Raw genomic sequence first — 15,075 nt, 5'->3', positions numbered from 1 at the left:
TGCCGACAGTGCACACTTAAAACGTTTTTTGGTGTTGTCCGATCCCGGTGATGTCGGGCAGTCTCTGTGTGTGTATATATACTCAGATCTCGTGCCAATATCGTTTGATTTTTTATCTCATCTGTATTGACAAGTTTTTCCTAATAAAACTGTTCTATCTCCTCTTCAGTTTGTCTGACAAGTTCTTACTGTGAAGTAATCTCTCTATTACAGTGCAGCCAGAAGATTCACTGTTGGAGGAAGTTTCAAGACATCCAACACATCACCTGAAAATGTTGAAACATGGAGTTTGTGAGAGAGAGAGTGAGTGAGTGAGTGAGTTTAGTTTTACGCCGCACTCAGCGATATTCCAGCTGTATGACGGCGTCTGTAAATAATGGACTCTGGACCAGACAATCCAGTGATCAAGAGCATGATCTGTGCAATTGGGAACTGATTACCAACCAAGTCAGCGAGCCTGACACCTGATCCCGTCAGTTGCCTCATATGACAAGCATGGGTTACTGAAGATCAATATTCTTACCCGGACCTTCACGGGTCAGTTTTTAAGAGAACCACATGAATTACAGCACAATGTATACCTTTTTTAACAAACAATGCCTTTTCTAAACACCACAACAGATTGGTCAATCTTTGAATAACACAAAATGTAAGGAAAGTTTTTGAGTGAAGGAGTTAGGTTTAACACTGCTCAGACAAAATTTTCCAAAACTGAGAAACCAGTCGGAGCAGGATACAAACACAATCAGATTTCTAGTGTGGCAAAAAAAAGAGAACTATGCAAAGTGAATTGCCTCTGCTTAGACAGTTGCAACTCGTGCCTTGAAGGTTTTTTTTAACCTTTCATATTGTTTTACCCATCATAAACATAACCAAATTGTTTGGATGACTTCCTATCCATAAAAGTAGCAAAGCAAATTTGACTGAAGGAAAACCAACCAAGATCTATGGATAGTCAACTTCTTTATTGCAAGTTTCACTTGCTTTATAAGGGTGTTAGTACCTACACCAAAACATCACACTCATTGCAATAAAGGAGTTGACTATCCATAGAACTTGGTTTTCCTTCATCTATACAACTTCTAAACAAGTCGAAGAAGCAAATTTGACTGAACTGAAAAAAAAAATAATTCAAAGTTTTACTGTTGATAGTGATGCTGTTTTCAGAGTGAACAACGTAATAATTGGGTCTGTTGTTTATGGACATCCCTTGTTATTTTGGGATTGAAAATCCTGAAGACCTGTTAATCCACCATCCCCAAATTTAAGGCAGTTCAAAACAAGTAACTGCTGCCTTATCCGTAATGACCTGAAGTTACATAACTTCCAGGAAGCCTTTAGCATTTGTTAAACAAACGAGACTATTTGCTGCAATCTGATTGGATGAAAACACATCACTGGATATATCATACGATGAAAATTGCATCCTAATGTTTTGCATTCCATTGTCAATTCACCAGTTACTCAGCCTCAGAATCAAATGTCACTATCAATCTATATGCAGGAATGGCAACAGGTAAATCTATTTTCACCGAAAAACTTAAAATTGTGATATTGAATGATCAATTTGAAATAAATTAATGGAAATCCGTGGATCACTGAAAAATGCCATTCCTGTATATGTTTTATTAGCTATACTTTTTACTCTCATGACTCGAATAAAGAATTTGAAAGAACAATTTGGGTGATAAATGGAATCTCATCACTGCAAGCCTCTGAGTCTAAATACTGACCAACTGTCATCAGTAAAGTATCTTGCCTGGTTAAACTTCTAAAATGCCAATCAAACACATCAATCCTTGTTTTATCCCCCACTGCAGAGTGCGAGTCAAGGTAACAATAAGTACCATCTTATGGTGTGACTCTGCCGAAGATTCAACCTCCAGACAGACTCCTCCTCACAGCTTGAGTGAATATAGTTTTATGCCGCTTTTAGCAATATTCCAGCAATATCACAGCGGAGGACACCAGAAATGGGCTTCACACATTGTACCCAAGTGGGGAATCAAACCCGGTATTCGGGTGACGAATGAATGCTTTAACCACTAGGCTACTCCACTAGATCACAGAGGTGATCAATACAAGAACAAACAAAGGACATTTGTATAAGGATTTAATACAAAGCATTAACTCTCATTGCTGGTGGTACAATAAAGGTCAACTTGAAACCCTCGGATATCATTTGATTCTTGTTTAACTCAACAATGTTCCAGCTATATGACAGTTGTCTGTAAATATTCTAACCTGGACCACACCAGCCAGCCAATCATACTCCTCATCATTACTGAAGGGTCACCCAGGTGTGTAGGGTATCAAACAAGAACATATCCTTCTTTATTGCAATGAGTGCAACGTTTCAGTGTAGGTACTAATACTGTTATCAAGCAAGTTATCATCACTTGCTTGATAACGGTGTTAGTACCTACACCAAAACGTCACACTCTATGCAATAAAGGAGTTGACTATCCATAGAACTTAATTTTCCTTCATCTTAACAACTTCTAAAATGCCTTTCAAAGAAGTGAACATATCGCAGCAAGTACATGTATCTTTAAGTCTGAGTAGGAGTAAAATAGGATTAACAGTTTAAGAACATGTTTATTACCATGCAACAAAAATTGGACGCTGTTTTGTTTATAAAAAAGAATGAACAATTATTAGAAACGATCAAAAGTGCCAAACTGGATTTTGATATCCCAAAGACACCAGAACACAAGAGGTTTATCCCATGCTGTGCCATGCAATACAAGTACCAGTAGATATAAACTGGTTCATTCCAGATGTAACTGAACTGCATTATTTTTAATACCTTTAACTAAGTGGCCCCTCAATACTGACGTGTTTAGATCTGTTAAAAAACACAATGCCAATATTAGACCATACAGTCCTGAATATGTATTTATATCCCCTCTAATTTGACAAATACCTTGGCCTCATCTGGCACAGTATCACACCCTGGTTAAATATGACCCTATTTACACCCAGCCAATCAGATCATCCCAATGAGCAAGACAAATACTGAGTTGAGTTAGAGATATAGCAACAGCAGCTAATTTGGTTAATAAGTTAACTTGGAAACTTAGGACAACATTTCTGCAGTTTCTGGATGTTTTAATCAATTTGAGACATTATTTACATGTCCGAATAATAATATGCATACTGTCCCTGACCATCCATCTAGGTAATATACTTTTTTATTGGCGGGTAAACACAGCGAGATGCTACAGTCACATATATTCCTGCTGTATAATCCCAGCATGTGATGAGCCAATTCCTGGCCAATCAGAGAGTGAAAGAATGAGTTACAATCGTTACCATTGACAACAAACAAGCGATCAGTCCAGCCACACAGGCAGATCACCCCAAATCCATTTAAGTCCAATGAGAAGAATGAGGTAGTGAGGGAGGACATACCATACTTGCCCCAATAAATGCTCTTGGTGCTTAGAAAACTGACAAATGGGTTGCCTATTAAACTTACTTCAACTGTAAATATAACTAACGTTTCCATAGTTAACACCTATATTCCCTTTCCCCTGACCTGTTTTCTAGGAAGAATCTGCAATAGTACGGTGACTACTGACAGACTGGTTAAGAAGCTAGTCAGTGGGAGCTTATTAGAGCATAGGTATAGCTGGGCTTATTCCCACAATATTAGCATCCAGATATGCCCCTAGCAATGTCAATCTCCATTTGGTACAAGAGAAATGGGCTGCACACACGGTGCCCGAGTTGGGAATTGATCCATGGAATAACAATAACAGGCAACCGCTTTAACCACTGGGCTACCCCATAGCAGCTTATGGTGAAGATACCAGTCAAATGTTAGTGTTACATGTGGATTATAATACAGTTAAAACTTATGAGATACACACCATCTCTTATAGATCATTTGATTTGGTATTTTGTTTGTGGTCCAAACATCATTTTCACAAACACATATTTTCTGTTGACATTGGTTGAGTGGAAACAAATGCAGTAACATGATGATACATTGAGTTGATATCAATATCCTGTAAAACAAGGATGTTCTCACACATGCTCACAAACACACTCACCATTAAAACAAATATCTATTGCTATATTATAGCAACAAAACATGACATTCTCATTTACAGTGATTTTCAGTAAGTCTTCAGAAAAACAAAACAAAACCATGACTTCTAATAAATATCTTCAAAACATCAAACAAATCCCAGGAACAAAACAAAAAAATAATTCTCAAAGTATAAAACTGATTTCAAGTAAACTAAGGTTGAGAGAGAACTATGGGGACACTGTATAATAATTCCTGACAATATTTCTCCATATTGCATTACAAACAATATCACATTGACAATCTCAAGTAGCTGGAGTGAAGATCACATAGTCGCCATGGAGACAGTTACAGTTGCCTCTCCGCCTCCTAGTCAGCACCATCCACTCTTACCTTTAGGCTCGTCACAAACAGGTTTTACTCTCTAGGTTTTAGCTTGTTACAGATCACAGACAGGGGTTACAGACCTTGGACAGAGGTTCCCCCTAGCCCTATCCTATATCCTATGTAACAACAATGAAATACACTTCCCTGGAGAAGACATGAAGTGTACATGTGACAAACTTACTCTTACCCCACTGTCAGAAGAGTCACTAATCTCCCAAGGAGTTTAGTAGTATTGAAGCATAAAGCAGTACTGGAGTATTGAGTATTATTGACGCATACATCAGTATTGAAGCATTGAATAGTACTGATGACAGAAGCAGGCATTAGTATGGAGCAGGCTGTGGTCATCAGACCACTCTACAAGATCCTGTGAGAAAGCAGGCATTAGGATCCCATTAAGGGAAGTATGGAGCAGGCTGTGTCATCAGACCACTCTACAAGATCCTGTGAGAAAGCAGGCATTAGGATCCCACAGTATGGAGCAGGCTGTGGTCATCAGACCACTCTACAAGATCCTGATGAGAAAGCAGGCATTAGGATCCCAGTAGGGAAGTATGGAGCAGGCTGTGATCACCAGACCACTCTACAAGATCCTGTGAGAAAGCAGGCATTAGGATCCAGTAGGGAAGTATGGAGCAGGCTGTGGAGGGAGAGGGGGAGAGGAGGAGGAGGACATTATAGGGATGCCTTCCACTCCTGGAGGATCTTGGCTGCCTTCTCCAGAGTACTGTCCTCCTGAAACACATGGACATTCACAGTCAGTCCACCGCCTCACAGTAACTGAACCAAAATATTTTCCCATTTGCCCAGTCCATTCATTGATGCAAAACCCTTAAATAAAAGCAAGTCTAGATTTTCATCAGGTACATTATTGCCATTCAGTGGGGCTCCTTTATGTTTTAAATGGAGCTCTTTAATTCTGTTAAAAATATCTATTTTCAGAAACGTATCAGTCAAGTATAATAACTGTCCGAAACTTCCATTTTAATTGTAATTTTAAGTTTATTCAAAGGTAGAACGTCCTGTATAAAAATACATGGAAAAAACACACAAATGAACCATATATAAACATGTGGTAATCTTGTACATACTGGTAAGACACATACCTTAATGAAGCAGAACCGTATATATTTCTCTGCCATGAATTTGTGCTCCTTACTATAGAAGGCTGAAGGTGGAATGGCTGCCAATTTCTGTGAACAAATCGAAACATTTCAAAATGCTATTTCAAAGAATAACAAGCATTGTCACGAAGGTGACATAATCCCCCGCATATTATCAAATCAAACACAAAAATATTGTCAAGACTCACTTTGACCTAGACATGAATGTCATGGTGTATGAAATACGCAAAAATAATAATAAAGAAATTGCTTATCAAAAACATTGAAGAGAAGTCTTGAAAGTCTGCTAAGAAAATCCAGTGAACCGTTCTTAGATATCTTGCTGACAATCTTAACATGCAGGTTAACATGCTGAAATCTTCAAAGTGTCACCGTGACCTTGAAAATTAAGTGAAGGTCAACAAAATCAACTGGGCCCTGCGTCTTCCCTAGATGAAGCTTGGTGTCACATATGAAGAAAATCCAGTAAAGGTTCTTGAGATATCTCACTGACAAGGGTAAAAAGTTAAAGTCCCCTTGTGACCTTGAAAGGAAGGTCAAGGTCACCAAACATGACTGGGACCTTTCTTATACTGTGATGGATCTAGGTACCAAATATGAAAAGAATCTAGTCAATGGCTCATAAGATATTCCAATTTTTACTTACGTACGGACGGACGGAGCCTAATACTATATCCCCCGCCGCGCGTTTATAAACACTAGTTCAAACATAATCAACTGCACTTGATATGCAAATTTTCAAAAAGTTGCAGCTGTTGTCTTTAGTTACATAACTCTCACAGATAGTATTAACCTTACAACTAGTCTAAGTCAAGCAAACAAATACAGCTACATAGTTATTCCTGTAACTATTCAAGCAACACCGACGTATCAGTTAGAGAAAAGCAATTCTTGTTTCTAGTCAAAGTGTGTCAACGAAGAGCTTCAACAAAATGTCACTGGAATACAATCACCTTCTCACGTGTCATCCATCGCACGAACTGGAAATCTTTAGGGTCCCCGCTTCCATCATCTGGAGCAGCTGTAAACCAGAGAGAGTGAATGAGTAGAGGTGACTATTGAGGTCTATTGTGACATACTATTGTGATAGACATACTATTGTGAAAGAACTATAGAGATGTCTATTGTGACATATTGTGATAGAGATAGTCTATTGTGATAGGGATAGTCTATTTGCAACATAGAGATACTATTGTGACATACTGACATCAACTATTGCAATATTGCAATAGTTTTTTCTCCTTCAATTGTCTCATTTGAGTCATTTCCCAAATGAGTGTATAGTTTATATGAAATAACAACAAGTTCTAGTTTTAAAAACTGTTTAAATAACTGACAAGAAACCTAGATCAAGTAAACAGTTTGTTTAAGACGTAACAGAGGCAGATAACTCTAAATCAAAGTGAACGAATCTGATACTTCCTGTATTTTGCGCTGCACATTTATCAAAAGAAGTCAATTACTAAACTATCCATAGTCATACATACTATCAATGCATCGATAGTTTTTAATTTCTACCATCGATTAATTGCTATCAGAGACTCAACAATTGCAATCCTTCGATAGCTCGATGCATCGTTACAGCACTACTAAATCATAACACAGCAAGACATATTATTCCAGACAGAGACTGTCCTTGTATCAACATCAGACTGAGAAGGACATTACTCACAGAACTTGGAGACGTCCGTCATGATGAAGTATCCCCCCTCAGGTATGATGGGTGTCATGCCCAGATCCTTCAGAGTCTTCACCAGCATGTCCCGCGTCGGCAACAACTCCGCTGGCAGCGACCGGAAATAGCAGTCAGGTGACTCCAGACGAGATAACTCCTTTTCAAAGCGATATCGCAACAGCTTCCTTGGGGGATAAAAAACAAAGTTCACATATACCCCGTGTCATCTTGATGGGGAGAAAACATGAAGTGATACAAGTCTCAGAATATTACCACTTTGGTGAATCACGGAAGCTGACGCATAGTGCTGTCACACCTAGAAATGAACATCAGATGTTACAAAGAAATTGGGAGAGTCAAGTCTACAAGGAGTGGGGCAGTCAGTCGATCTACACTCACCTGCAGTATAGTGGGGCAGGTGACAGGTGTACACCTGCAAGAGGTAAGGAGGAGAGTCACGTCTACACTCACCAGTTTGGGGCAGGTGTACAAGAGGTAAGGAGAGTCACGCGTCTACACTCCAACCATTGTGGAATTGAACATCAGATGTTGTCCAATTGTCCAGCCCAGTTTCCAACCTGTAGCGCTGAATGTCTTCCCCGCGCTGCCGATTGTCAGAGTGCGCTCCCACATACCTGGGAGGGAGGCTGCAAAACAGGGGAGATAATCATGAAACAATGATGAACAACATTGTCAAAAATATCTAGATACATACAACAACTAGCTTTCCATCAGGGTCTCAAGAGCTGCAGAGCAGTTTATTTCTGGATATAGCACTATATAAGTTTTTCCATAGATAGGTAGATAGATAGATAGATAGATAGATATATAGATATAGATAGATAGATAGATATAGACAGAGAGAGAGAGAGAGATAGTTAGATAGATAGATAGATAGATAGATAGATAGATAGATAGATAGATAGATAGATAGATAGATAGATAGATAGATAGATAGATAGATAGATAGATAGATAGATAGATAGATAGATAGATAGATAGATAAAGAACATCAAAACTACAACTGATTTGGTAAGGATGGGAAAGAATGATTATCATCTATATTTTAGAAAATATATTCTGGCCGGTTACTCAGGTTAGGTAACTCTTGCAACAGCAAATAGATTCTTTGCAGAAGGTGAGGTGAGGTGAAATTGGGTTTAACGTCGTGCTTGAGAATATTTCGCTCATATGACGACGTGCATGCATGTGTATGTGTATGTGAGGCTGCTTGTACTAGCCCAGACTGAAGCTGGTTTTATAGTGCTAGCCCACTGAGACACCATGCCGCAGTGGAGCATGAATACCCCACTCAGACACATTATACTGACTCCGAGCCGACCAGTCCTTGTTGTACCCATTAATGCCGAGCACCAGGCAGGGACCAACAAGTACCATATTTTAACGTCTTTTGGTATGACGCGGTCGGGGGTCGAACCCGCGACCTTCCACTCTCCGGGCGGACGCTCTAACTACTACACCACGGCGTGTTTGCAGAAGACAATCACATGAGTGAGTGAGTTTAGTTTTACGCCGCACTCAGCAGTATTCCAGCTATATGGCGGCGGTCTGTAAATAATCGAGTCTGGATCCAGTGATCAACAGCATGAACATCGATCTGCGCAATTGAGAACTGATGACATGTGTCAACCAAGTCAGCGAGCCTGACCACCTGATCCTTATAGTCGCCTCTTACGTGAAGGTCCGGGTTAGAATTGGTCTTCAGTAACCCATGCTTGTCGTAAGGCGACTGATGGGATCAGGTGTCAGGCTGACTTGGTTGATACATGTCATCATATCCAAATTGAGATTGACGCTCATGCTGTTGATCACTGGATTGTCTGATCCAGACTCAAGTATTTACAGGCTGCTGCAACACAGCTAGAATTTTGCTGAGTGAGGTGTTAAACAACAAACTAACAAAAATAAAAGCAAATCAGGGACTGAGCAGAGACGTGATATGTGGGTCAGGCTGACCTATTTTGATGTGCTGATGTCCTGGGTAGGTCATCCACTCGTACACTTCGTCCGCCACACAGACCACGTTGTACTTCTTACACAGGGCCGCAATCATCTCCAGCTCTTCCCGTAGGAACACCTGTACATTGAACAACGGTCACATTGATCTACTTCGAACATATATCCATCTACTCGTACACGTACTACTCGTAGCTCTTCCCGTAGGAACACCTGTACATTGAACAACGGTCACATTGATCTACTTCTATTGGTTTCAGCTCATTGCTGTTTTCGTTTATTGTGTAACCAACTAAAGAAGTCTGGACCATATTTCTTCCACTTTATTCTGAGCAAGTCCCCCTGTCAACATATACGCATTGACACAGACAGTATGAAGTGCCTTTCCCAGCATTAACATGGGTGACTATTTACATCATTTTCAGGTATCAAATACTCCATAACACCAGCAAGTCTGACAACACATATTCACCGACGTTGCACATAGATGGAACTTGCTGTAATGCCCTTCCTGAAGGTTCTCAAACAGCTGTGCGCGATGGGTTTAGGTGTTCAGGCTAGCTGACGTGGTTGATGCAAGTCATCACCTCATCATTGTGTACATCTTATGCTTTCATCCTGTAACATTTCTTAATTCTGAGATCAAGAAATTGACAAAAGGACAGTTGTTCTCGGACAAGAATTCCATTTAAGTAATTGTAAGTGAGTGAGTGAGTTTAGTTTTACGCGACACTCAGCAGTATTCCAGCTATATGGCAGCGGTCTGTACATAATCGAGTCTGTGACCAGACAATCCAGTGATCAACAGCATGAACAAAGATCTGCGCAATTGGGAACCGATGACATGTGTCAACCAAGTCAGCGAGCCTGACCACCCGATCCCGTTATTCGCCTCTTACGACAAGCATGGGTTACTGAAGATCAATATTCTAACCCGGACCTCCACCAGGGGAGACAAGCATGGGTTACTGAAGATCAATATTCTAACCCGGACCTTCACGGGGGGAGACAAGCATGGGTTACTGAAGATCAATATTCTAACCCGGACCTTCACGGGGGGAGACAAGCATGGGTTACTGAAGATCAATATTCTAACCCGGACCTTCACGGGGGGAGACAAGCATGGGTTACTGAAGATCAATATTCTAACCCGGATCTTCACGAGGGAGACAAGCATGGGTTACTGAAGATCAATATTCTAACCCAGATCTTCACGGGGAGACAAGCATGGGTTACTGAAGATCAATATTCTAACCTGGATCTTCTTCACGGGGAGACAAGCATGGGTTACTGAAGATCAATATTCTAACCCGGATCTTCACGATCATACTTCAAGTCATTTTATGCACTTAAGAAAGCAAACACCTGTTGTCATGGCAACACCTCACCTTCCCAAGTGGGTTGTTGGGTGTATTGACAATGATGATTTTCGTCTTCTCGTTGAACTGACTCTCCAGTTCCTGGGGGTCCAGAGTGAAGTCCCCACTTGATGAGGAGTCGCCAGAACTTTTCTACAATCATATATATTCATCCTCTGTCAAGACTGCATTTCGTAGGTCCATAAAACATGTACTGACTTCATACAGTCTACAATTGTTTTACAGCATAAGATTCAACATATCAGTTTAAGCTACCTACAGTAACCTATGAAGATCACACAAATGGAGACACATCTGGATCAAATCTGGGGAATACCATTTTCTGGTTACTCCCATTCTATTTTCAGTAACTCAAGTCCATACAGCAAAGTACCAGACCTAACATTTAGTCAAACTGCATCTCTGTCAAAAGATGTGTTACTACTTCTAAGCCAATGAATATAGCAGATGTGTAACAAAAGCGTTTCAATATGGTATTAGAGGCAAAACAAGGTCATTAAAATCCAAAAACTTTCCCAAACTCACCGGTCTAAGGGGGACAAATCTTGGCGTTCCTCCAGCCACTCGCACCATGGGCTCATAGCAGTCAAAGAATGGTTCGATGATGACCACCTGTGTTGTACAAACATTGCATGTAATGCAAAACATATCAATCCTTCCTTCCACTTCCACGTGTGAACAGGATTAAAGAAGACTTTAAAATGATCAAGGAAGAATTGAAAAATTAGAACCATCCTTTCACCGATCTATTAATATTCTATACAACCGATGAGGCAATTATCAATCATATCACCATATATACTAAACAGACAGGTAGAGATTGTGAATATTTTTGGGGGAATGTATATCATTTTTAGTATGAAACTATCAGTCTTCACAAAAAATTCAAACCTTTCCCCAAGTTGCAGTTCAGTATACCTCTCTGTGCGTCTGTGTGTGTCTCTGTGTGTGTGTGTGTGTCTCTCTCTCTCTCTCTGTCTGTCTGTGTGTGTCTCTCTCTCTCTCTGTGTGTGTGTGTGTGTGTGTGTGTGTGTGTCTCTCTCTCTCTCTCTCTGTGAGCGAGCGAGTTCAGTTTTACAGCTACATGGCAGCAGTGTGTAAATAATCAAGGCTGGACCAGACAATCCAGTGATCAACAGCATGAGCATTAATCTATGCCAACTAAGATACGATGACATGAGTCAACCAAGTCAGCTAGTCTGACCACCCGATCCCGTTAGTTGTCTGTTATGACAAGCATGGGTTGCTGAAGACCAGTTCAAAACCCGGATCTTTACGGGTAGTATACTTATGAAGTACTTTACATATGAAACGTAAAAATATGACTGAAAACCTTTAATGCAAGTGCACGCTATCTGTGGTCACCTATATTTATGAAAAATCTTCTCATACATCTATGAATCTAACAGAAGAGATAAATCAATCATTGAATCAAGCTGATATTGACCAGTGTAACTTTTTTTTAAAGCAGTTTACCCTTCCTCAAAAGGTTCCAATGTCGTGCAGTCTGAACAAATCAATACCCAGGAGCCTGTATATGAAATATGTGAAATATCTTGATTTCTTTCAAACTCTTTGTCATTTTTGCTCCAAGTATGATTTGTGTTGATAGTTAATTGATATCTAGCTAACAAGATCGACTCTATGATGTTTAGTCACATAACAAGCTTGAATGAGCTGAAAGGGGCGATGCTCCACCCCTGTATGGATCTATCTGTACAGTCAACATATTCCTGTTACACCATGGCAACCTGTAAACAGTCAACCAGGGGTCAATAGCATGAACAATACACACAGTTTGACTTTTTGCTACCCCCTACTTCAAACCAGACAGCTTTAACAGCAAGCATGGTTTATTAAGGCCAATTAAACAATGTGGGAAAGTCAAATATTTCCCGTTCGACAACGCACCTCGTCTCCGGGATTGATCATTCCCTGTATCGCGCTGAACAGTGCTCCGTACGCCCCAACAGACACCAACACCTGGGTCATAGGGTCAATGTTTCGTCCAATCAGTGGTGAGTTGACCTTAGCCAAGGCATTCACGAGTCGAGGGTGACCCTGTAGAAACAATCAACAATCCTGTACAAGTCAGATCATGTGTTTGTGATCATGCTGCATCATTAGATTTATAGATGTACTTACAGGACAATATCAAATATTATTTGGGCTATAGATCACCAGCAACCACAATTGAGGCCACTGCACTAGAGGCCAAGGGTACTTCTAGTATATGTTACCCTTCTTGAGCTCCAAGCAGGATTTACAACATGCCTTTCTTGGCTGGTGGTGTGTTCAAAGCATTTGCTCGTCACACCAAAGTACTGAGTTGGAGTGAGTGAGTATGGTTTTGCGCCACTTTTAGCAATGTTCCAGCAATATCACGGCGGGGGACACCAGAAATGTGCTTCACACATTGTACCCATGTGGGGACTCGAACCCGGGCATTCAGCGTGATGAGCGAAAGCTTTAACAACAAGACTACCCCACCGCCCAATGAGTTGGAAGCACATTATCGGTGTTGGGAGTAGATGCTACTCACGAAGCTGCGTGTGTACTGGCTGAGGGAGAAGCTGCCGCTCGGGCGCAGGTCTCCAGTGCTTCCAGGACATACTCAGGAGGCTTGAAGTCCGGGAACCCCTGCAGACATCATACACACTGCACATCAACACAGAAACTGGGCACAATCAAACTGCTGGTATAACAAGCATGACAACTAGACATGACATACATTATAGGTTGCTCATTGTCACGATGGGGGTATGGGTTGATGTACCCTCTAGGTTTTTTATGTTCCCTGAGACCTTCGGGTTGAAGGGCCCAGGGAACATAAACAAACATAGAGGGTACATCAACCATGAGCCTCGAAGGTATTTATCTTACCAAATACCTCAATGATAAATTTGAACTGTTTAAAGCACGGGTATTGGATCATAATAAGGAGTACCGGAGTTAGGCAACAACCCAAACACTACTAACACGAAGTACCAAAAGAATTCCAACAGTTCGGCATTTCTAGCGGGTAACATTGATTAGCTCAGCCAATCAGAAAACGACATTTATGTGTGAGGTAACATATTAAAGCTTGTCCACTATATGTGGCAGGCCTTTAGGGATGGAGCTAGACCTGCATGTCAGCCTATAGACATGAAGCCACACCTGTACAGCACCCTACAGACCTCAAGCTACCCTTGCCAATTGGCCTGAAGTCCGGGATCCAGGTCTGCTTATCAGCGTGAAGACCTCAAGCCAGATCTGCATATCGGCCTGAGGACCTGGATCCAGGTCTGCTTATCGACCTAAGTCCAGGATCCAGACCTGCATATCAGCCTGAAGACCTGGAACCTAATGATCTCAATTCAGACCTGACTATAGGTCTGTAGATGCAGTATCTAGACCTGAACACTGGCCTACCAACCCCGACCTACATGATTCGGTATTACACGCCTATCCCTTCTCACGGTCATCATCACGTACTGCCATTAGGATGATTTAAGCATTAGTTCCAGCTTGCATACAACAGTTCAGTGGCCATGACAACCGATATTAGAATAACAATTAACATCAACTGATATACATCACAGATCCAAAACCACATAATATATCGGCACAGTTGCACGGTGGCCTAGTTTAACACTGCAGTAAGCACTAACATGAAAATTAGTTAGTGGCTATGAATAACACTAACAGGCGAAATAACTAGTGGATATGTATAACACTAACATGCGAAATAACTAGTGGATATGTATAACACTAACAGGCGAAATAACTAGTGGATATGTATAACACTAACATGCGAAATAACTAGTGGATATGTATAACACTAACAGGCGAAATAACTAGTGGATATGTATAACACTAACATGCGAAATAACTAGTGGTTATGTATAACACTAACATGCGAAATAACTAGTGGATATGTATAACACTAACAGGCGAAATAACTAGTGGATATGTATAACACTAACAGGCGAAATAACTAGTGGATATGTATAACACTAACAGGCGAAATAACTAGTGGATATGTATAACACTAACAGGCGAAATAACTAGTGGTTATGTATAACACTAACAGGCTGAAATAACTAGTGGTTATGTATAACACTAACAGGCTTGAAATAACTAGTGGTTATGTATAACACTAACAGGCGAAATAACTAGTGGTTATGTATAACACTAACAGGCGAAATAACTAGTGGATATGTATAACACTAACAGGCGAAATAACTAGTGGATATGTATAACACTAACATGCGAAATAACTAGTGGATATGTATAACACTAACATGCGAAATAACTAGTGGTTATGTATAACACTAACATGCAAAATAACTAGTGGAATGAAGGTGTTGAAGTAACTGGACTTACCTGACCCAGGTTGAGAGCTTTACATTCTGTTGCTAGTTTCCCGAACTCCACCCTGGAAGACACATTAGATGAGTGGTAAGTAGATTTATTACCCACGTGGTCAACGTATGGGTAGTTGCATACTAATCT

At 40.5% G+C, this 15,075-nt stretch overlaps 1 protein-coding gene and 1 long non-coding RNA gene across 2 annotated transcripts in view; one reads left to right on the top strand and one right to left on the bottom strand.

Moving 5' to 3' along the window:
* Window positions 1-221: 221 nt before the first annotated feature.
* Window positions 222-8,413, top strand: LOC124257695. The gene is made up of 4 exons (XR_006893336.1): window positions 222-232; window positions 4,761-4,766; window positions 7,930-8,022; window positions 8,201-8,413. It is a non-coding gene; the product is annotated as an uncharacterized LOC124257695 (long non-coding RNA).
* The window catches only part of LOC124257692 (kynurenine aminotransferase-like), a 34,241-nt gene continuing 21,266 nt past the window's right edge, over window positions 2,101-15,075 (bottom strand). The window contains 12 exon segments of the mRNA XM_046691826.1: window positions 2,101-5,158; window positions 5,530-5,616; window positions 6,501-6,568; window positions 7,220-7,449; window positions 7,764-7,869; window positions 9,200-9,320; window positions 10,588-10,710; window positions 11,104-11,190; window positions 12,490-12,639; window positions 13,121-13,161; window positions 13,164-13,218; window positions 14,947-14,998. Coding sequence (XP_046547782.1) covers window positions 5,099-5,158; window positions 5,530-5,616; window positions 6,501-6,568; window positions 7,220-7,449; window positions 7,764-7,869; window positions 9,200-9,320; window positions 10,588-10,710; window positions 11,104-11,190; window positions 12,490-12,639; window positions 13,121-13,161; window positions 13,164-13,218; window positions 14,947-14,998 — 1,180 coding nt within the window. The 3' untranslated portion in view covers window positions 2,101-5,098.

Source organism: Haliotis rubra, unplaced genomic scaffold, assembly GCF_003918875.1.
Source record: "Haliotis rubra isolate DU_JTF1 unplaced genomic scaffold, ASM391887v1 Scf67, whole genome shotgun sequence".
In the NCBI taxonomy this organism is placed as follows: Eukaryota; Metazoa; Mollusca; class Gastropoda; order Lepetellida; family Haliotidae; genus Haliotis; species Haliotis rubra.
Note: the sequence above shows the minus strand (reverse complement) of the source record. Positions and strands in the feature narration are given on the sequence as shown.